The sequence below is a fragment of the Sinohyriopsis cumingii genome, chromosome 8 (genome assembly GCF_028554795.1).
Source record: "Sinohyriopsis cumingii isolate HCF-2022 chromosome 8, ASM2855479v2, whole genome shotgun sequence".
NCBI lineage: Eukaryota > Metazoa > Mollusca > Bivalvia > Unionida > Unionidae > Sinohyriopsis > Sinohyriopsis cumingii.
In genome coordinates, this window is record NC_142968.1 from 117,200,681 (window position 1) to 117,225,415 (window position 24,735).

Consider the following 24,735-nt stretch of genomic DNA (forward strand, 5'->3'; position numbering starts at 1 on the left):
TCTGACATTTTGAACATTTTTTTTTGTCAAATTGGTTTGCCTGCAAAGATCTAATAATGAGGTCTTTTTCGACATTATATAGTGGTCGTTACTGTAAATTTGGGCAATAATTTCAAAGAAGTGTTAGTAACATGACCCTGTTTTGAACGCAACCAAATTGATATGCAAAGCTAAGTAAACATTGGTCACTGAACCCACGTGAACCTTATGAAGTACTTGAATGGCCACGGAAAGACCAATCAGTAACAGCTAAAATCCGCGTGACGCCCCATGGCAGTTTAAGATACATTGAGTTTTCTACGGAAGAGGGAACCTTATCTATCAAGGCATTGGATTGACCTTTATACTTTGACCTTTTCCGTGTAAGTTTCTGGAGAAAGCCAAACCCATTATTTTAGGGAACCTTTGACAAGTTATAAATATCTCTAATATTCAGATCCAGCACTTCTTCTGCAGAGACTGCAAAAATAACCATGTCGTCTTCTTCCGTTGTATCTCTGACAATACTTCTCGTCTGTGTGTTAGTAACTAAATGCGATGGGGGACTGAGCCAGATAGGTAAGGAAACTGTATTACACAAGACAACGTAATTTCCAATGTTTGCTGATGTTTTAATTTATAAAGTTCATAGAAATATATACTAGGAGAGATGATAACTTTCGGGTATTGTAAATTACCATCATCCTTAACAACAAGCAAAATGCCTTACCGTTGCAAGATTGATTCGTGTCGGTGATATTTTTGCAATGAGGGGATTGGTTTGTGAAAAGAGGGACTCGATACTTATGAATCTTAAGTAACATACATTTACGTTGCAACACTTTTCTTGTTTACAATAAAGCTCGTAGCAGGTTAGGGAAGCAGAATAATTAAGAATAAAAGGTATCTGTAGATATTCTAATTTGCTCCACCGGATATCAGACATTAAAATAACATTTTGATGTGTTATTGATTATAAAAATATTTTCGTGAAAGAGTGATTTATTATGCAGTGTGACAGGTTTTAGTGATGTCTAGCACTGGTGAATCATGCTGCAGGCATGTAGCATGATGTACCACCCAGTCACATTATCCTGACACCAAGCCGACCAGTCCTAACACTAACCTCTTAATGCTGAGAGCCAAGCGAGGCAGCTGTTAGTACCATTTTTGATAGTCTTTGGTATGACTCACCGGGGATCGAACCCACGACCTCCTGCATCCGAGGCGGACTCTCTAACCACTAGGCCACCGGAGCGGTTTACTGTGGAGGGGAGCAGTGGTAGTTTGAATCGTACACTTAAACAGTTGCTTATTAATTATTGGCGCATTCATTCTAGTTAGCTGTCAAATGTCAACCCAATACAAATGACTATCAGAGAATCAGGAACAAAAACCCCACAACAATATTATCATAATTTTATCATTATCAATGACTCTACAAACGTTTGGAGTGGCCAGTGTCACGTGAACCGCTCAAATCATTATCAACACAACTACGTTAGCAATGCATTTGAAGACACGCGATGGGAAATCTTCTTCACAGCTGTAAAATAAGTGTACCAGATATTTTAAACAATGCTGGATATACGTGACTAAAGCTACTTGTGCTGTGTGGGTGGGTCGGCATCTGCCATTAAGTATGGGTCCATATGGCGTCAGTGAGATAACCATCAAATGTCATTAATCGTGGCTGATGTATATTGAATGATAATTATCATATAAGCACGGCTGTCGTGTGACTTTGCTTTGTAGGACTATTTGCGCGAACGCAATGTACTTTGTCTGAAATACTATCGTTCGGCAATCGTGTGCATGATCCTGCTATGTACAACATTTACGTAATGCTATTCGCACGGTTATGTGGTATATGCATGAAAATCTAGTCTAGTTTACACGGCAGTCGCGGCTTGGTATGATGGACCTTTTCGAATTTAAGAATTAAACCTGTCGGAAATTATACGTTTAAAGGCATACTCATTTTGACATTGGTTACCTTTGTCATTTTTGCTAGGCTGGTACAATGCTATACTTTTTACGCAAACTTTTCATTGTCTTTACTATTAATATTTAACTGTTCTCGTTAAAGCAATTGTTGCAACATGGCTAAAATAATCGACGTGTCAGTTGTATCTCTGATTTGATCGAGATCATTCGGAATATAGCTGGTTCGTCCGTAATACGGATAGTCTATATAAAAGTTAGTACACGTCCGCAGTACGAATATAAACTTCTATGATATGTATCGTGATAAGAGAGATTCTCTCTCAGCCTTTGCAACATTTGCAAAAGCAATCATTTAAACCAATAAGGTTTGTAAAACTTAACAAGTAATTTTAGTTATCGTAGTTATAAAATGAACAATTAAGAGAACTGTTATTATTATGAACTAAATCCAAAATAAACCCTTAAAGGTTCTACACAAGTCTGAAAACTTCTAACGCCCCGGATAAAGCCCAGAATTTCGGATTTACTGGCCTGCCAAAAGTCCTGATGTATCACAATGACATTTTCCAGAACTCCCTTGAATAAATTCAAAGCAATACCAGAAAAATATTTTAATTCCAATGAATAGTCCAAACAAAAGTTTTCTTTCAATATATATCTAAAAACAATATTAATCACATCTGCAGACTAAATTTAAACAGATACATAGGAAATAAGAATGAAAGAATTGTCCAGCTCCACTGACTTATATACAACCCATTTGTTTTATATTCGCTAGGTGACGTTCTTCAACATTCCATAAAATAACCCATTTGACCGACCGAACTTAATTCTTCTAAGAACCCACCCATCTGACCTCATTAGCCAATGAAAAAGTACTCCAAAGGTGACATCTGGTTCAATACATAGGTTATATATATATATATATATATATATATATATATATATATATATATATATATATATATATATATATATATATATATATATATATGTGTGTGTGTGTGTGTGTGTGTGTGTGTGTGTGTGTGTGTGACCTAAACACGCGAATATATATTTATTTATTTGCATTCACCCTACCCTTTTTGTAATTTCAAGCATCGTGGTTGTTGAGTTATCAGTTTCAGCACGCGATATATTCTAATTCGCGTAGCTCATAAGAAGTTACATATTTTTGCAGTAGTTGTTTGAATGCCTTTAAGTAATAAGATTATTAGACGACTTCGATATTTCTGCATATATATATAGCATCGGTTTTATAATGCTCTTTTCTTGTTTTTCATACTGACTAATACTAAATGCTCTTCTGTTATTATTGTTCTCCTAACGAATTAAAGATATTTTATGTTTGGATTTGTTTATTCTGTACATATTTAATTTGTTGCTCTTATTCTTAAATTTGTCTTCTGTTTCTCATTTAATTATTAAATTGGAAGAAATACTCTTTCTAAAATATAATTTTTGTTTAATTCCTTTGAATTGGACTCATGATTTAATCCACGGTTGCTGTTCAGAAAGAACAACTATGTCGTTATTGTACGTTCAGGCCTATACGTTCATAGTGCCTTGACAATGTTTTGTGTACAAATTATTTGTTTTTATCTCCGTGAGGAACATAATTATTTGGGTATTACTGGTTTTTTTTTATCCTTCTTCTGTTTTGCAAATTGTTTTTGAAGTTCAGATAAATGAATCCAATTGCGTCCCAGCTGTTAGGTTGCTCCGTATTAGTCTATTAATATTTCTTGTAAATTAGTTGGTACTTGAAAACTCAACTCCCAGAATATATACATCTTTGCCCTTCGTTTTATTTAATACGTTTCTTTTTCTTTTCTTACCCAAATCGGGCATTATTGATATATGAACTATAAGCAATAAATAAAACGTATTTATATTCATCGGGAAATATTTCAGTTTGTCAGATATAATTTTAGATCTAACTTTATCCTTTAATTAAAAACTAGGACTGTCATCGAACATAGTATTTTTGTCCTTGAATAGCTGCATTTAATACTCCAGCAAGGACATATGTTGTATGCAGACTTCTACCGTGTTTTGAAAAAAATACTCAGTACATATTCTTATTTTCCTGCAAATTGTGTTCTTTACGTGTTTGATCTGACCAATAAAATACGCGAGGTTTTTGATTGTTTCCACCAGGAATAAATACATTCATAAATGATGCTATTCTTTCAGTCTGAAATTGATTTATCCTACCTTTGTCATTATAACTCTGTCGGACATTCTTTTAGTAGTCCTTTAATTTGCATTTGTACATTTGACTAATTTTAGATGTCAGAATTCTTAAATTCTCTGTGACATTCTTTGTTCAAAGATGTTCGAGTCACTTGTCAGTTTCGATAATAAAGTCCACTCTCGAGAATGATCTTCTAATGCGTTCTCTTCTTTGACTTCACTTTCATCCGTAAGCTTTCATTTTAAATCTTAATGTCTGCGTTTATGTAGTCTTTCTGTTTTTGTTTTTCTTGCTTCATCAATGACGTGTCAGCGTTACATTTCATTAGGTCTCCGTTGTCTTAGCCATTGTGTCATGTTTCTTTGCCAATTTTCATTTATGTTTCACCTTATTTAAATTTGACCCTTATTCATGCTTGAAGTCTTTAAACATTCGTACAAATAGTCTGATGTACCAAGGGGAACGTTTTAGTCTTAAAACGTATCAAACATTCAACCTTGTTATCAATGGTTGTAAGATCGTATGATGTATAAACATCCTAACGTTTTTATAACTCTATTGTTATTTATTCAGCTCTTTCAATCTTTTTGTCCATCAGGAAACTAGGCCCTAAATATAGTATCTTGATAATAAAATGTCAATTTATTCGCCTTTAAATTCATCGAAATTTCAGTCATATATCACTCGGTTAAAAATCTTATCAATCCTATAGCAAACATTTCTAAATTTATTCTCTTTTGGACTCATGAGACGTCTACGTTTTCAATACCAGTTGGTAAATGTCCTTGACTTAGCTAAATTGTTTTGAATTAAGTCGTGTCTCAACTAATTAAGACTTTCAACAATAGTATCCATATTTTTTTCAGAGAATAATTTACTTGGGTTGTACATTTTTTATTTTAAATGCAGCCTGACTTAATAAATATTACCTTTTCCAAATTTACACTGCACTCTTATTTCTTTTTTTAAGTTATATTCCGTTCAACCATACCTTGTTGCACATTTTGAGTATTTCATCTATCCATATTGACCTTCCACTACTTCATATGCAACATTTTTTGAATGAAATTTATTATTTAGTTCTAATTTGTTATTAACTAAATAGTACTGACTTTATCCGCTTTCTAAATAGGTAGTTTGCCTAACAGTTTCCTTATTGCCTCCAAGGGTAATATGGACACTTTCACGTCATCTCAGAAAGAAACACATAAGGAAATAAATGAATTTAGCCAAATAAAACGGCAATTGAATTATTACCGTTAAAGGCACTATTCAGGAAGGATATAGGCACACATAAAAACAGAACAAGTACTAGTGGAAAAGCAGTACCTTAAATTGGATAAATATTGTGATGGAAACCTTGTAAAAGGCGATGAAAATTAAAACGGAAGAATATGTTATATGCTAGCAATCAAGTTAGCGCTCGCAGCGACAAATACAAATTTTGTAAGTTCATGCCAAAGAGAAGGAAACGTTTGAATAAAAGCTACTTCTTGTGTAAGATATATAGGAAATTGCTTCCTAAATTGATGTTGAGCTAGATCAAATGGACGATTGCTTGAAAGAAAAATCAAAAGAGGAAACAAGGAAAAAGCATTATCTTTTATGGGCCACTCTCAATATGAAATGTTGCTGTTGATAGCCGGAGCCGGCTATATAATTTACAAACTGGAGACCTGCAACACGCTGTACACGGTGCAGGCACGAAACAAGAAAGTTAAGCTGTAAAACGTTTATCTTGCAAAATGACTGCAGAAAACCTTCTCATAATATCTATTTCACGCTATGAAATATTATGATTTGCTTTGTAAAGTTTAAACCATTTTGAATTTAATAAATGTCTCGATTAAACAAAAATAATAAGCCTTATTCAGCACATCGTTAAATGCTTCTGTAATAGTTACTAACAACATAGTACTTATAAAAAATCATATTCAGGCACAATATATGTCTATCTTGTACAATAATTACATTCAAGAAATACTCAACTCTGAAATAACGACAATCTTTTTAATTGCGCACAGTTTGAGACCGAATAAAATTGTTCTTTGAAGATCTCTTCCCGTGCTTTTGGTGCCCTTTGGTTCATGCAGCCTTTCTTGCTGTTTGAGCAAAGTTTGATATCTACTGAACAGACATGCGATTTCATATATGTTCCTTTTCTTTTACCTATCAAATAATTTAATGCGTTAACAGTTCTGATTGTGCAGGATATACAGACTGAAACCAATGAAATTGTTTCCAAATTTATGTTCATAGTATATATTGTTTTATGCTTCATGTTTATTATAATCTTACATTTTTACGTTAGGTAGCTTAACATTTGACTTTAGTTATCTTTATTCCTATTTTGTACTAGTTGCTTTCCTTCAATGTATTCTCATTAAATAGTCGATAAAAATGTTGTTGAAAAAAAATTTATTCACCACGATAACAGAGCCAAATTGACTAACAAGAGATATCACAATAATTAAACAAATGCATGTTACAACGCATTTAGCAAAATAAATATGTTTCAAACAGATACAAATTGTACCTGTTTCATATTCCTCCTTTTTCGATATAAAGGTTTCATAAATTGTTAAAACGTGCGTATTGATGATCGTTAGAAACTCCTTTATAGTACAAGTAGCATACAATGTAAGAGTTATCTGCAACTTTAATATTACAAGCGATTGCTTTTATTATAGACTACTACAATGGTACTAGAATTGGACGCACAACAGCATAGTTGTATAGCTCGAGTTCATTTAAGTTTAGGCAAGCTCATGTAAAATATTTTAATATTAGTTAAACGTTATAAGAGGTGATCCATATGGTCGACTGGAATATTTTCCAAAATGTTATTTCAACTTAACATGTAATAATTTCATAACATGAGAACCCAAAGACTATTTTAGAACGGATATGATGCTTAAAAAAGGTATAAAATATTAAAAAAGCAATTCACTCAAAAATGCATAAATATCACATGATCTTCTTTTGATGATTGTGCTCAAATTCTTACATCATCAAAAATGTTTAACAAATAAAGTATAAACTCATTTGTGACTTCTTCCCATATCACCATTAACCACAATTATATCATAAGATGATAGATAAGTTCAAATGATCTTGAAATAGAATTTTCCATCTAATTCGAAACCAATCGTGTTTAGTTAGTAGTTTTGAGTGTATCTTCTTCCTGTAAGATTTGTCATCCTTGGCCATATTAAAGTTTGTTCTGAACAAACAAGTGTTTTTCCTTAACTTCTTCAAAAATGTATAAGTGTAACTATTACCGGTTTATCGTATTTAAAATACGCTCCTTTTCCGTCATCAATAGCCTTTGCCACTCGAGGCTAAAGAAATTGTCTATGGTCGAAAATTTTAAGCTAGAAAATCCTCCTCTCTGCAAAGATAATGGTTTATTTTGACCGTTTCATTGAACAAATCGATCTCGAGCTTACTCTCGTTACCAGCAACATACATACAGTTAAATTTCCGATATCTTTGTAAGACTCTCACCTATTCTTTGTAGTTCAAACATTTCATAATGACTGGTCAATGTCTCATGGTTTAATAACAAATTATTCCATGTACGCTATCATGAACTTTCTAAGCATTTGCGAAGAAGAGTAACAAGAATCCTTGCTCGGCCCCATCCACGGTTACGATAATTAAATTTGTTACATTGAGATAATTAGAGCTACGAGTGACTCTGTCAATATATAGTTGCTCAATACGTTACCATTTCAAGATTGATTCACTTCCCAGTGCATGGTACTTTTATGCCCGACACTGAAAATTTTATTATAGAAGAAATATGAAATACGATTCTCAGAGATACAAAAATACCAAGACTTTTGCACACTTCAAAATGCTTGCAAATATAATACAGTAAATGATACCAAAATGAAAATCGTTTCCCACCCACAAACGAACAGTACAAATATTACACTTCCTGGCGTCTGCTATTGTCATTATTTCAACTACTTCTGAAATATGATGACAGATAGTGATAAATAGTTCTTTAATGTCTGTTTTATATGCCGTATAGTTTATGTGTATGTGGCTTTTATGAAGGTATATGTGCAGGATTGGGTCATTATCTTAGATTGTCAATATTTAAATATGTTCTTAACTGACTACCTTGAAATCATCATAGCCAAGTTGCGATCTGTCTCAAATTAAACACTAAGAACATGTTACAGATTCCCACATGGATGAGGTTATATTAGAAACGAAAATTCTACTTGTGCTGACTAAATTTTTAATATATTTGTTAGCATATCGATTTCAAATTAATGTCCTGCATGCTTGTTGTCATCGACAGGCACACACACCCTTGGTCTCCTCACTGCCGGTACTATAAAGACTACCACCACTAAAACTATATTTTATGTCATCACTTCCTCCAGCTAATATAGTGTCAACTTAACTACCGTTAGTACTGCTAATAATGTTGTTACTACTGCTGCTAATGACGAGAAAGAGGATATTGACGACTACGATTTTGGCAAAATCAACAGAAAATATTTCATTAAAATTATCAGTCATACGTTTATTTGTATGGATCACGATATTGCAGATCTCACAGGCAGTGACAGACCAATAGGAATTCGAGATACAACTCCGCATACAGTAGAACTTTATATTATCGCCGACTATAGCTTCTACAAACTGTAAGTATAAAGAATAAAGTGTTTTACAATTTAAGAACATATATTGAAAATTCAACAAATTATAGAAAATTTCCCTATAGAGGAATATAAAACATAAAAGCATGTTGGTATGAAAAGTACTAATTTATTCACTTGTCTGAACACTTGAATAGGTTTAAACGTATAATTGTATTTATGCACATATATGGATAGGTACGCGTACAAAGGCATATAAGGCTATATATTTATATATTTATATCCGGATCTAAATTTATATACTTATAAATCTCTTTCTATCAGTATATTTATTCTTTCTATGTAGATAACTTCTCATTACCGACTATACAGCTATTCATTCAAATATAATATTTTTAAATATATTATTTAGCTTCTCTGTCTGTATTTATGATTTTTGTTAGTTTATCATCAGAAAATAATGGTGGAATAGATGTGGAATAGTTAAATATTATGCCTCTAATTGCAGATGGTACGACAGAGCTAGCGGTATAAGCGACACAACGGAACGACAAAAAACTGCCATTACCAACCTAAAGAAATATCTAGGTTCTATGGTTAATACAGTAAGTTGTAAAAGTTACAGGTTACCTGCTTATTTAAATGACGATACTAATAATATAATCATGTAAAAAGCCTTAGTGAGATGTTGTCAGTTATGCTTTGAGAGTCAAGATGACATATTGGATGTTAATTGCACATGATCACATCCAAAATCTAATTACAAAGTACTTTTCTATAAATGTTTAAACTGCAACAAATCAGGTAGCTCTGTATGTATATTTCTTAAGATATAGCATTAAACTGCAATGTATTTAGGTAGATCATCTCTATGTATGTATGTATGTATATATATATATATATATATATATATATATATATATATATATATATATATATATATATATATATATATATATATATATATATATATGGAATGTCAGGTTCTTGATTGATCGGACATGTAAAGAGCAAGGCTATATAAAATCTCTACAGCTTTTGGGCCTAGCGTCATCTAAAAGCACTTGCCTATTGTTTCATTATCCTCGTCTTGAACTTGGTATCTTTAAAAGACAGCCGCTTTATAAAAAATGTATGCTACGCGATAGAACAATCGAACCTTCTCACTTCTTCAAGTTATGGACTTAAATGTTTACATAGTCAATTTATCTCAACCCATAAGATTTTGATTGTTTCGTTTTATGCTATGACTGGGTTCACATTAATATATTCCACAAATTAAATTTATACAGCTCTTAACATAGTTTACATCGAACGCGAGGAAATATTAGTCTAAATATATTCGTCTCAAAATCTTCGCAACATAAGATATATAAAACGTACATTCGTCTGCAATTGTTGCAGTCGACGAGTGTCGAAACCAATTAATGATTAAAGTCAAATCACAAATTTAGTCTTGTGACATTCTATTGATACTGCTATTCTTCTTATTCATAGTCACATACGTGTTACTGATAATGTTATATTTGTTTTTTATATTGCTATACATGTTATTGATAACGTTATAATGGTTATTAATATTTTATTAATATATTTGATAAAGATATGCATGTAATTGACCTTTCCATGCATGCTATTGCAAGTGCTTGTTATTGATAATGTAAATGCATAATACCTGCTCTATTATTAATCGATAAATTTAAATTAGTTTGCACAATATTAGCAAAAAAGATTGCTAAGTATCGGGATGAGGAGATGCGTGCTACAAATAAACATACTTTGTTGCTAATATCTAATATGTTATCAGCATTAATATGGAACTGTATAAATTTATTCTTTGTATTTATTTTGCTTAGTCGAGGATGTATTGGCAGAACACTCAGTCAAAGAATCAAAGCATTGTAGCCATATGTTAGAGAATGTTATGTAAATACTATTAGATCACTTTGGTTGTATTTGTTCAAGCACTTGACTCCGTTTTGTTGCTTATATTGATAAGACATGTTATGGTTATACATATCTGCTGTCTGGAGAATTATATGTCACATCAGTACAACACGTTTCATGCAAAACGTTTTAGGGCTTAGACGAGAACTATATGCGGATTTCATTTTGTCTCTTGAACTTTCTGCCATTTATCTTTTTTATCATCTTCATATCATAGGCTGACATGACCTACAGGAGTCTCGAGAAGTATGGGGTATATGTGAAACTAGTTCTCATTGAGATTCAAGTTAGCACGGTAGGTAATAATATGTCATTTGTTCTTTGCAAATAACATTGAGATTCAAGTTAGCACGGTAGGTAATAATATCTGTCATTTGTTCTTTGCAAATAACAGAGCTTCCAGGAACCCAATCTTAATTGCATGAATTTTAGGTTTATCCAAAACAATAAATTGTCCCCATATTTAATGTTTATATACCATCACAAATTATATATTTGATGGTACAAACGAATATGCGAGTTATAGTGTGTATGCCTGTACCTTACGGGGAATCACATCCAGTTATAATTCTATCTAGAACTGATAAACGACAAGAAAAGGGCCGCGAGAATAATGATGAAACTACCTAATACAACTCATTTGAATGTTTAGATTTCATGTCTACTATGGCTAATAACACAAAGACATACTAATTATTTCATGAGAACCAAATACATATGTGTATAAATAAATAAATATATATATATATATATATATATATATATATATATATATATATATATATATATATATATATATATATATGGAGAGAGAGAGAGAGAGAGAGAGAGAATTACAAATGCACTCCGAACAGAACGGTAAGTGCTGTCCCTGAATTCTGCAGAATTCTTGATGCTGTTAACCGACTTTTCATAAATTAGGACACATATCGTAAATGTACTAAAATCACGAAATGCATATCGTTAGCTTCGATTAGCGACTAACAAGGAATTCCAGATTCCATGAGCATAAGTTAAGATATCAAACGTTCTTACACTGTATCAGCACATACCCTTTAGAACTCCTTATCCCGATGATACGTAATCCACATTCCCTTGCTTCGTTAAAAACCTCATCAGCCTAATTATTTTTTGACCAGCTGGAACGGTGTATTAAAAGCCTCACAGAACAGAAGTTTATCATTGTGCTCAGAAATAATATCGCATCATTTCCTTATTTGTATGCATAAATGAAATGACATGCTAAACTGTGTGTTCTCGTGTACAGAATATTATTCAAATATTGCCATTATAGTTTTATACATTAGTTCATGTTTGTGTCTGTGGGAACTTACTTGAGTGGGTGTCAGTATCACATAACCTGTTACAAAATTGAGGGACACACAACAGATAGCTATTGTATGAGGAAATATGCTTTCCTCCATTATAAAGTTGTTTATTATTATTATTATTATTATTATTATTATTATTATTAAAATATGGGCGGTTTGTCTTGTACAGATAACTCTAGCCATCTATATTTTCGTTATTTCCGCATATTTCTCCCTTAGCGAGTGTTAAGTTAAATAATATTTTTTGACATGAATGAAAAGCAGTTATGGTAATAAAAACAGTAAACAACACAATTTGCATTTTAATCACTAAAATAACGTCATCGCCAACAGTAATTGTCTAATGACAAATAAATGGATATACATGTAATATAATCATAACCACAACCATCCCTATCATCATCATCACCATCATTTGGGTATTTAAAACCTACTGTTTCTCCAACAGAACACTCTTTTCATACTGCTTGACACATTTAAAGCATTACAATTTCAGACTGCAACACAATCCCATTGGACAGAGGATATCAAAAAGATGAACGGCAGTATATATCAAGTGAATGGAGAATTAATTCTGGATGAGTTGACTAAGACATCGGCTTCTATGTTACATACTAAACCACATGACCATCTGATGCTTGTCACAGCGTAAGCAATTTGTTTCATTCGAAACCACATAACCACCTAAAAAATGGCACGGAGTAAGTAATTTTCTCCAGTGTATCGCTTTTGCACCTTTGTACCCAACCACGGTATGTCAGTTCAATATATCAATAACAAGCATAGATGGCAATGACAGCAAATAAGTAATGCAAACACACAACTCTAATTACCATGACAGCACAACAAAAACGACCATAATTACAAGGAAAATAATAATCACCACTTCATTAATATTTTATAAACTAAATAATGATATGTTGATTGCAGAATAATTTTGTTATCATGTATTATGCTGTTATTTTTCCTTCTTTTTCTTAGACTTTAATACCAGACCTAACTACCAATTACATTCATATGGAGCACTAATTAATTTTTTTATCTTTAGGATCTATGCTTGCCAAGATGCTATCCACCGAACAAAATTTGTCGTAGATTTCTTAAGGTCGCTTTTTTTCGTAATCATATCTTATCACAATATTATCACAAGACAAACATTTGCTTTCGGTTTCTTTATGTTTAAATACGTAAAGATAAACTTCATACTTCGATATTGTTGACAGGATCACGCTCAGCTTCATTGACACTTTAAAACATTTTAAACTGGAACTTGTTTGTGTGTAGAAATCACATACAAATCATTAGGTATTCATTATTTAAACTTCAATGAATAGCAAAACGTAGTTAAAATGTAGACTTTACAGTCTGTAAAGAATTAATTATTTCGGGGTTCTGCCGGATATATTATTATTATTATTATAGGTACGATTTGATTCGACCCGGACACGATGATATCTTAGGTAAATATTCTTTCCATGTTATTTAGCTACTCAATATTTTTTTCAAGATATAATTATTGTGATCAATTCTTTTGAAAACAATCGAGGTTGTTGTAATTATAGTTGTTGTTATTTTATTAGTTGTTGTAGAAATTGTAAGAGTAGTGGTAGTTGGTGTTTTCGTTGTTGCAGCTGTAGTACTAGCACAAATTGAGACCAAAAAGTTGTAGAAGATGAAACGTATTACAAGTAGGTAATTAATAGTGGATCTCTAGGAGACGAAAGAGAAAGAAAAGAAGGAAAATCACTTGCAGTAACAGCAGTAGTAGTGGTGGTAATTGTAGAAGAAATTGTAGTAGTTGTAGTAGCAAAAATCAAGTGGTCAAACATACGAAGATGGAGACAAATAATGTGAATCTAGCAGACATTGTTTGTGATGCAGCTCCATGCTCGCATGCTTTAACATACCATAAACAGGTACGCGACAAAAACTGTGTTTAAGAACTGCAATGCAGTTTTATGCGTATATAAAATGTCTTATCTATAATAAAGTATCAGATATGTAAAGCATACTGACCAACATAATAAAAAAACACAGGGTTTTAAAAACAATAATGTTTCATACTATTGAATTATATGCAGTAGATGTATATATAGCATCGTATCGTTTGTTTGTTTAACCTGAACTTAGCATATAAAGTGATTTAAGAACTAGTCGCAAATGAAGCCATGTATACATGTACTGTGCATAGCTTATTTGGCAGATAGCAACTTTGGTAGCTAGCACATAAATAAAAGCAAATTTTCTCATCAAGGACTTGCGACTCTAGAGGGAGTATGCCAGAATCGTCGTGTATCCGTGGTGGAGGACAGTAAGTTCATCGATACGGCTCGTACTATGGCACATGAAGTGGGACACAGGTAAGAATAATTTTCTTACCTTTATCAATTTTTACACCACTGCATATTTACACGGTGATGCAACTCCGACTCAAAATAAAATTTGTTTAACTTACATATTCTGTAGTCTGTTGTTCCAAGTCAAATGCAAATATCCGGTCACAAATACGTGACAGTAAATATGGGAATTTCTGCATCCAGGAAACTTTCTTTTACACGAGTATTGCAACAATGTAGTGTTTAGCTGTAAAAGTGACATGTTAGGTCACATACACATGGACCATCTACAGCATTCAAACCGGTACTGCATCAAACAATGTGACATCACGAGCAATGGGCATTCTGTGTTGAAAACTGATATTGTCTGTGTAGAATGTTCTCTCTAATTGGAAGGACGCTTATTCTTTGACTTATAGATTGTAAGAAAAGTATAATCTACTTTTAAACGTTAATACTAGTTCAACTTTGTTTGGGATAAATTTTTATGCACAACAAATGAAAGGTACAATGTCTATCAGAATGAACGAAATTATTCGTTATTCTTTCTATCTGAATAATTTTCACTGAAATAAAAACTATGTGATTAAAGAATCTCAGTGGGTAATGATTTAATATTATATATATGAAACTCGTTGAATAATGTCCTGCTCTTGCTCACCAAGGCTGGCACAAGCTGGGCATTATTCAACTCATTTCATAAATTCAATATTAAATATTTTATCATTACCAGTTTGAGATCCTCTATGCCTTATATAAGTACTGAGCTTATTCTAATCCCCAATACACCAGTCTACTTTGTTTTACTGAGGTGCATTTAGATAAGAACGCTTTTGGTTTAAAGTTCTATGTTCAGGTGCTGTACATTGATGTAAATAAGTTCTTTTAGCTCCTCCTGTCAAAATGTCGCAGTTTGCATAAAAATGACAAAAAAATTCCTCAGCTTCAAAAATACATTGAAACTTCAATGTACATACTTGAAGAGCATCCATTACACACACACACACACACACACACACACACACACACACACACGAAATGTGCAGCAGTAAAAAATACCACAGTATCTTGTAGGAATATACCAGCATTGCACGGAATACTCAGAGCTTGGAGTAGTTTTAAAAAATAACACCTATCAACCCTTCCTTTTTTAGATTGTTACACACGTACACAAGGCGCTATTAAATGAATATTCTTTAGTACGCATATAATTATTTTTCAAGCAGTTATCATGAAGCTCTTCAATCATCTTTCCGCTTTTCGAAATTCCTGAAAGACCTTCTACCACTTTAATGCGGATTTGGTCATGGGGCATGGCGACAATAGAAAAGATGCTTGATTTCTTAAATATTTCTCCTCACATGCATGGTAACTGAAGCAATCATAGTCAAAATAATAGATAAATAAATATAAGTCAAATCGGATTGCATGATCATAACGTTATTGACAGGAACACGAAAGGAATCGGAAATTCCCAATCGATATTACTATTACAATACACTAAAGTGTTAATGGTTGCATATCAAATATGCTTATATGATGTAAGGTAAGAAATGTTCTTGTTCTTTTGTTGAAACATGAATGTGTAGAAAGAGTCTGACTTTTCGAATTATTTTAGGGAGTTGTAAAGTTAAACTAAAGCGTGGAGGAGAGTGTAAACAACTCAGAGAGAGAGAGAGAGAGAGAGAGAGAGATATTCAAATACTTGTGCATTTATAAGTCTATTTCTACTGATGAAATCTTTGAATTAGGATTTGAATTGTGAGCATATTCTAAAACAAACTTGTTGCTAATTTAGTCTAGGAGCCGAGCACGATGGGGAAGGCAACAACTGCACGGCAGCATCCAACTACATGATGACTCCAAAAGTGAACCATTCGCTAACACTGAGAGAATGGAACTTTTCTATCTGTTCAGCTGGACATATTATAACAAATATACGACGGCTGAATGGGTATGTTTCACATTTCACCCAATATATGCAGACTTGTTAAGGCAGACAAAACAAATCTCGGAATAAATAGAAGAGAGATCGGTGTCAGGATAAACATGTCATAGCTAACACTGGCCGACACTCATAATAACACATACATGCACGATAACATATACTTTTAATACAGACACGAATTTATCGTGTTAATTGGTTGAACCTTTAATTAAGAAGCAGTAATATGTGTGATAAATTGCTCCAAACTTTGACAGCGTAGTAGCACTGATGCATCTTCTGTGATTTTGGTACATAAGTCGGGTCAAGTCGATGATTTGCAGTAATATTTGGTGCGTTTCTGTAACTACTGACACCTTACCCAGAACATTCGGTTTGTATAGCTGCGTTTAACATAATCAAACTTGTTATATACTGTAAGTGTCCTCTATATATAAATCTTGTGAATGTTTCATGACGGAAATCTAAATATTTCCCTTGTTAATTTGACAGTAACATTTCCTTATTCTAATTGCATACGTAGGTTTCTGAGATGGATGAGATATCACTTAACGGATAGAAGGAAAGAGACAAAGATAAATACACATAACCACATAACTATACCGGTCAAGAGTTATAGGTTACTGCATTTGTATGGGAAAATATGAACGAGTTTTGGGATGGAATACTGCACGACCTTGGAAGTGTAGTATATCCTTCCGACAAATCGAGTTCATATTTTCCCATACAAATGCAGTAACCTTTTTTACATGCTCATTTTTGTTTAAAATTATATCTAAGGTTTAATTATATAAACAAAATACACTGCAAGAAACAATGTAAATGAATAAATGCCGTACTCCAAACTAAATACACAAGCGCGGATTTGTCATTACCCAATAACATCGTTATTAATGCGCACAACTCCGCCCAGATAAATTTGAACTTAGTCGCGCGCTCGACATAACTTTCGAAAGAAAATGGCGTGTCTAGTTAAAATTGAAATTTGCAGTCATATTGTGAATGAATGCGCATTGCAACAACTTTTCCATTTGATCTGGAATGAATATATTTTGGCATTTTGTTTCGATTTGACGAAAGTTTGTGATTTTGGACTGGATTCATCTGTGCAAATTATACATGAAATACATCGGATTGAAGCGGCGCGGGAGACGCGTGTTTACATCTGCAAATGTGTTTCTGTTTCTGTCATTGAATGTTTGAAATCTTAATGTGGGAAAAATATGAAGTCTTTCAATTGCATTTATCAAAAAGACGCTATGGAATTGAATGCTTATTTCATTTTGAGTGCAGTAAGGAGGATGCAATTGCACTTATCATCGAAATTACAGCACAGTTTCGAAATGTGCAATCCAGATTGAAAACCTATGACATGGCCCATGTAATTCGGATTTGCAGAATTAAGAAAATACATTTTGAGGAAATTCATAATATAAAACTGTAAGTATATTTTATTTTGCCATTCTTATCAGCAGCTAAAGAAGAGAGTATATGACTTGTCACTTGTATGTTATTTGTAAGGACCTTATCTTCCGTCTGTTATATACTGTAGCTAGCCTAAATCCGTAACATTGTATCAATGCGGAATGTGCCAAAACAGGTGGTATGTGGCAGTCCACGAAACATCTGTTTTAGTTCATTCATAAACAAATTTAAACAACCACAACGTAAAGAGCCTCTTACGCGAGTGTACATGATTTGTTTACAAATCAAAAGTGCTGGCGTCTGCGTCCATTGTTTGTTTACAATAGAAAGTAGTTCCTTTATGCACGTGAATGGTATATGTGTATTGTCGCGCGAGTTCAGTATCGGGTAATACTGAACGATTCTGACAATGTAAAGTTAACGGGGAAAAAAATGAGCATATAATAATTTCATATATAGGAAATAGGAATTATTATTTACATGTTTGAACTAAGATACTTCATGATAATATTAAAATAAATTCATACCTGATGTTTCTTTAGCAACAGGAACAATTGTATGACAGTTATCAATAATCAACATCCAGATCCTCAGTTGACAGAATACACGAAACTATTCTTCGGAGACCTATACAGTGCTGACGATCAATGCAGAATGGCTTATGGACCGGGATCATACGTGTGCCGAGTGAGTAATCTTTCAGTATAGTAATAGAAGTGTTGTACGCCTAAAAGTAAGTGTGCCGAATAAGTAACTTCCAATACAATATTGGGAGTGTTGTACGTCCGTATATATGTGTGCCAAGTATATAAACTTTCAATAGAGTACTAGAAATGTTAATATCAACATGGTTAGGTAACCAGCAGTATACGATATTGTGGGGGAGGTACTCAGCTTAGTATTTTTGTTGGGAACGTTGGTCAATAATGGGTGATCCATTTTTCTATTGTGTAGGTACCGAAGTTCTAATAGGGAGTCGGAGAAGATGATGCTGTTTAAAATACGTCTGTTTTCGATATATTGCAGAGTAAGGTCTATTGCTCTGGTTTCGGCTGGAAAAATTGATGTGCCATTTTGTAAGCGAACTTGTGTTGTGTGATTTTCACTAACAAAGGCTGCAGCAGCCTTTTCCTCATCCTTTGTTCCGTCGGTATAAATTCTTGTGTAGCTTTTAAATTCGGTGAGGAGTTCATGATAAGAGTTGTGGAAGATGGAAGGGTTTGTCTCAGATTTATTTCCATCGTGTAGCATAAAAAAGTACTTTTGGTTGTTTAAGTAGCCAGGATGGTGTTTCGGAGATGGACGTTTTCTGAATTTAAGAATGATCAATTTTTGTACTGTCAAGGCTGGATGATATTCCAATGCCAAAGGAAGGGATGGCGTTTGGTTTATTTTTGTATAAGGTTTTGCATTTGGGTTTAAAAACAGCCGAAAAGCAGGGTTTTATTTTAATTTGAGAGCATAATGTGAGGAATGAGTTAAATAATAAAAAATAAATAAAAAACATAATGATAATAATATTAATCATAATTTTATTAATATTATTCTTGATGCCAAGCATGTGGATATATTTGTGCTTGTGGTTCAGCGTATTGGGTAGAATATATTTTGGCAGTATTTCATAAACATAAATGTGTAAATGTCTGGCGAATAGGCTTTCCTTGAAATAGATAAAATCACTGTACCACATCTACGCACGATATTTAATTGCAAACAATATGAAACATTTCGTCATTGGTGAAGATCCGAACATGTTTTACTTGGATAAAATATATATACTGATCTTATGAAGTAAAATTTCATGCCTCCTAAGGTCAAGGATATCTGAAAAGGGGTGCGATGCCTGTACAAATAATTCTATCACAAATGTTCCCTACATCTGAACTTGTAAAAACGTTCTATGTTATTCATAGATAGAATTCGAATGTTCTGTTTATTTTGAAGAGTATTATGTTTGCTATGTAATAGTCAACGATGCGTTCTATTATTGGATCTTTTCTAGGATCTTTATAATGCAACACATCCATATACTGGAATGTGCCAGCGTTTTGACTGCCAAGATCCCCAGAATGATACATGCTATCGAATAAATGCTGGTGATCATACCCCTTGCGGCAATCACAAGGTAGTAAGATTTGTCTCATTCCACCCTACTCTCTCTAGGTAATTCTATAAAATCTATCAGATATTTCCGCTGCATAATGCTTAGAATTAAAATTTATATTTCAAGATTTAGTTTCAACATAAAGAAAAATTCGAAAAAGTTGTTTTCTCATTTCTACAGCATAAGCTATCCGAACCTTGACAACAAATACAACAACCAGTATAAGAAAAAAATAACCAGCCCCCAACCCCAATGCAACAAAACAAACAAATAAACAAACAAGCACTAACACCGAAGACAAACATAATACTAGCAGGAGCGAAAAGAGTAAATAACGTACAGAAAATAATAATAATCAGAATAGTAATATGAATGAATGAATGAATGATTGAATGCATGAACGAATATAGTCGTATAAAAAAGCAGTGAAATTGATCTTGATAGTTTATGCCGATTATAAATCATTTCCAGAAGAGGTAAAAGTATCTATCAAAGCCATGACATTTTTTTATAGCCTTGTATGTTCAAAGTCATATCCATTAACAACGTTTCAATTTCATGTTTTGCCGCTCAACTTTATGGTTTTTTTTACAGTGGTGTATGCTTGGACAGTGCGTGTCTGATCCTCAGGCACGTGCAGCTATTGGTAAATATTGTAAACCTTAAATGGAGGTCTATATAAGGCAGTCATGGGGCTACAGGTACAGACATTTCTGCGAATTGCCATGAAAAGTTCTCAAGGCATTTTATATCAGATCAGCAACACACGGATAAAGACACACACGCGAACACACATATGCACACACACACACACACACACACACACACACACATATATATATATATATATATATATATATATATATATATATATATATATATATATATATATATATATATATATATATATATATATATATCAAGGTTACTATAATTTATATTTTTGAAAATTTAGGATTTCACTTATCGAAGAACCTTTATGTAGAGAGAGAAAGATTTTACCACTTTTGCAGAAGGTCGGCAAATGAACAAAAATGACACTCTTTCTAGAATAAAAACTCCATGATGTAATGCTGTTGTAACTGACAGAGGAATGTCGAACAGATCTTGGTAATCACTATATTTCAAGGTTTGATACTGATGCAAAGGATTTAACGCTTAAAGAGGCTAACTGAAGTACATAAGAAGTGGCCCTCAATTTGTAAAATATCAATAATCTGCTGCGAATCCCATTATACACAGCAGAAAATTATGGGATGGCTACGGCAGGACAACCGTCTATTTTTATAGAGATCGTCGCACGCACGTACGTACGTACGTACGTATGTATATATGTATGTGTGTATGTATGTATGCATGCATGCATGCATGCATGCAGGTAGGTAGGTAGGTAGGTAGGTATGGAATGAGACGATACGTAAAGTGCTGGCTATATTGCTGCAGATTAAAAGTAAACTTCTTCAAAGATATTAGTCTGTCAGAGTAAAGGTCGACACAGAGAATACTTTGTGATCACATACCCATACTTTATCTCATTGAAAGAGTATATATTGATGCCAGTGGATACTGGTCGAGCCAGTCAGAGCTAATCGATAAAATATCTAGATAAGAAATTGCAGACAATTAAACTAAAATTGAGGGTGGTCGTTCAGAAAAGAGATCTATTCTATATACAGTGCAACCAATGGACTGCAAACAAATAATGCAGTGAAGAATCGCAATAATTGCTAACATGACTGGTCGTTCTAAAATATCATCATCATCACCATCTTATTATTATTATTATTATTATTATTATTATTATTACAGATACGTGTCCAGTGGGAGAGAGGTCAGAATATCGATACATTGGTCATAGTTGTCCAGAGTTAATGAAAATCAGCCCACAGGAATGTTATGAACCCTCTGTTCAAAGTCAATGCTGTGAATCCTGTCACAACTACCATAGTAAGCTTAAATCATGATATATTAATTTACTAGCTTTTAAGTTGGTTTATTTAACTTTCTTGCACTTACAGCAAAATAATGTCTTCAATGGAAACTGAGGTCTATTTATGCATTTATTCTCGTGTAAACTTTCGAATTTAACTGTAGAGATGTATGTATGTATATATATATATATATATATATATATATATATATATATATATATATATATATATATATATATATATATATATATATATGCCTATTTTCCTCTTTTTTCTCGTGACAATTCATTTTGCGTATTCTATCACCATCATGTGTGATTACTTTATATATATATATATATATATATATATATATATATATATATATATATATATATATATAAAATCACACATGATGGTGATAGAATACGCAAAATGAATGGTCACGAGAAAAAAGAGGAAAATAATCATATTAACAGTAGTGTCTGAGGCCAACACTGCTTTTAGTTTAGTTTGACGCCAAACAGGATGAGGTTATTGTTTGTTCGGGATGCTCTTTGAATCGAACAGTTTGATTCAAGATATAATTTTTTAAAATCTAATTCTAATTTCAGATAGCCATTTAGCTCTAGCTAAACACCCGGATGTACAATGTGCAACTGAATTTGGACCAACATCGAAGTTCTGCTGGGTATTTGATATTTTATTCCATTGCATATGGTCCCCATACCGACATATGGTCCAATACCAACATATGGTCCCATGGTTTATGTTATGATAAGCTATGTCCTCGAGTTCGTCTGTAAGTTAATGATTTATTGTCGGCGCGATATCTTGTATTCTGCTTTATATACTTTCATCAAACAAGCGCTTGTAAGTTGGACTTTAATATATAAATTATGATGTTGTTTTGCATACCTACGTGTCAAAAGTCAAGGTCATTGCAACCCGCTGTACTAAAATTGCAAGAAAGGTTAATGACACAGTGTCCAGTAGAAAAAATCTTAACTAAATACACAAAAATGTTATTAATTTCACGTGATGAAATTCAGAGATCATGACCGCTTCGGACCAAAGCATTTAAACAAGTTCACGTAAGGTAACGAGCTAATTTGCACATACTTCAACAAACGTCAAAGTTTTGCTTAGTCACATTCTTAGCGGAGAGAATTGCCTTTTCCTTTTTCTCATTAAACTGGTTGGATCTAAAGTCTCAGATTTTATTTTCCTTTTTAGCTGGCTGTGGCGTTGGAGAATCAAAACTAAATAAAACAAATTTTTCCATTAAGATTTAATTATTATCCAAGTTCAGATGATCCAGAGCGCTAGAATTTAACTGCTGTTAAGCATTTATTAAAACACTATACAACTTTTAAATACGAAAGTTTGTATTAAACTTTTGATAAAACAATATTTAGTGCCTATCTTAAAGATATTAATTAGAATTTTGTCAGAGCAACCTACTGTCAATATATCTGTGTACCCATCTGTTTAAGTAATGTGCCTATCTTCTTTTTCTAGGGAGTACGATTGTACAACAAAACATTTAATGAAATATGCAGTAAGCTTTATTGTGACGATCTCACAAATACAGACCAATGTGAAGGGATCATTGCAGCCGATGGCACGCCGTGTGGACATGGAAAGGTATTTAATTTTTTTACCATCATGTAATTCAACCTATCCTCGATCCTGCACAGTTTCATAAGCTTTTACCAAAACTAGTGTTACCAGCTACTATAGTCCATTTGCTCTTCTTGGACAGCAAGTTTGCAACGTCCAGCCTTGAACCATTTGACCTAATTTTCAGTAAATGTTGTTGGACATACTATTGTATCATAATTTCAACATTTCAAAGTGTTGAAATATATTTTGCTCAATATTGTAATACTTAGCAACAAAGACAGTCGAATAATTAGCACAAAGGTGTTACTCCTTAGGTCGAACCACACATGGACAAGACGTACTTGTCCACCACCGGAGGTAAACATGAGTGTATATTGCTCTAGGGTTGACTCCATTTCATCTACACAAAGCACCGCGTGCTATTTTAGACCGATAATCCATCCTATTTTACACGCATTCGTAAATTATGACAACAGTGAACGATGTTTAAATTTTAAGCTGAGTTCATTTAAATTGCACATGGCAGAGGTTTTTATTATCTTTGAACTCATGTAAGGTTATGAATTGTAATTTTTGTACTAAACGTTGCACACGTGTCCATTCAATGGGCAGTCTGTTATGGAACATCGTCACAAGCCAAACGAGCAAAAATTCACTACGCTCTCTTTAAACCGTGAGCATTTGCGATAAGTTTTCATCGCTTCTCACGAAAATGCATCAACACGATTAACCAATCACTATTAGCCGGAGTAAAGGTTTCTCTGAACGTGCACCTAGCATGGCATTTTATGATGATTATCGATAGTCTGTATACGGAGAAACTGGCAGACACAGTACCTATGTTAGGTACCTATGTATCCTCTCTCTGACTGGATTTATGTACGAACCTTTGCATTAGTTTATGTCAAAGTTGCATATATACGTCATCAGTACAACCACAGATAGTGACAGGAACTCTTGACAGGAAATAACAAAGTGCCTACGGCAGTGGATGTAAAATTCATCTTGGAAGGAATTTGATTGAAAATCGGTTTATGCAAGCAATAAACGCGATTCTCCTTTCGTGGTAACATAAAGAAAATATTGTTAGTAAGCGTTTTTTATATATAATAAGAGACAGCGTCTATTCATTACAAGTAATTAGTGTATGTATGATTTTGTAAATTAAAATCCAAACTAGCTGGAGGGCCATTATAGTCACACTCCGTCACTGAGGATGAGATATGTGTAGACTACTCTTCTCCATCCATAAGAGGTGATGTTGCTATATAAGCGTTTTAGTTATTAGTTCATTGTTTCCGTCCTTTGCTCATATATTCATAGGACCACATGTCATTTTATTGCACAAGTGAAAATTGACTGATTGATT

At 33.2% G+C, this 24,735-nt stretch overlaps 1 protein-coding gene across 1 annotated transcript in view; it reads left to right on the forward strand.

The window, feature by feature from the left end:
* Positions 1–399: 399 nt before the first annotated feature.
* LOC149794477 (A disintegrin and metalloproteinase with thrombospondin motifs 12-like) overlaps positions 400–24,735 on the forward strand; it is a 46,916-nt gene continuing 22,580 nt past the window's right edge. Inside the window, exons 1-14 of the mRNA XM_089966574.1 lie at positions 400–558; positions 8,694–8,787; positions 9,251–9,347; positions 10,907–10,984; positions 12,517–12,668; positions 13,443–13,480; positions 14,275–14,380; positions 16,155–16,310; positions 18,269–18,413; positions 19,729–19,851; positions 20,425–20,476; positions 21,640–21,777; positions 22,355–22,431; positions 23,262–23,387. Of these exons, the coding sequence (XP_089822700.1) occupies positions 474–558; positions 8,694–8,787; positions 9,251–9,347; positions 10,907–10,984; positions 12,517–12,668; positions 13,443–13,480; positions 14,275–14,380; positions 16,155–16,310; positions 18,269–18,413; positions 19,729–19,851; positions 20,425–20,476; positions 21,640–21,777; positions 22,355–22,431; positions 23,262–23,387 (1,467 nt within the window). The 5' untranslated portion in view covers positions 400–473. The remainder of the gene's footprint in view (positions 559–8,693; positions 8,788–9,250; positions 9,348–10,906; positions 10,985–12,516; positions 12,669–13,442; positions 13,481–14,274; positions 14,381–16,154; positions 16,311–18,268; positions 18,414–19,728; positions 19,852–20,424; positions 20,477–21,639; positions 21,778–22,354; positions 22,432–23,261; positions 23,388–24,735) is intronic.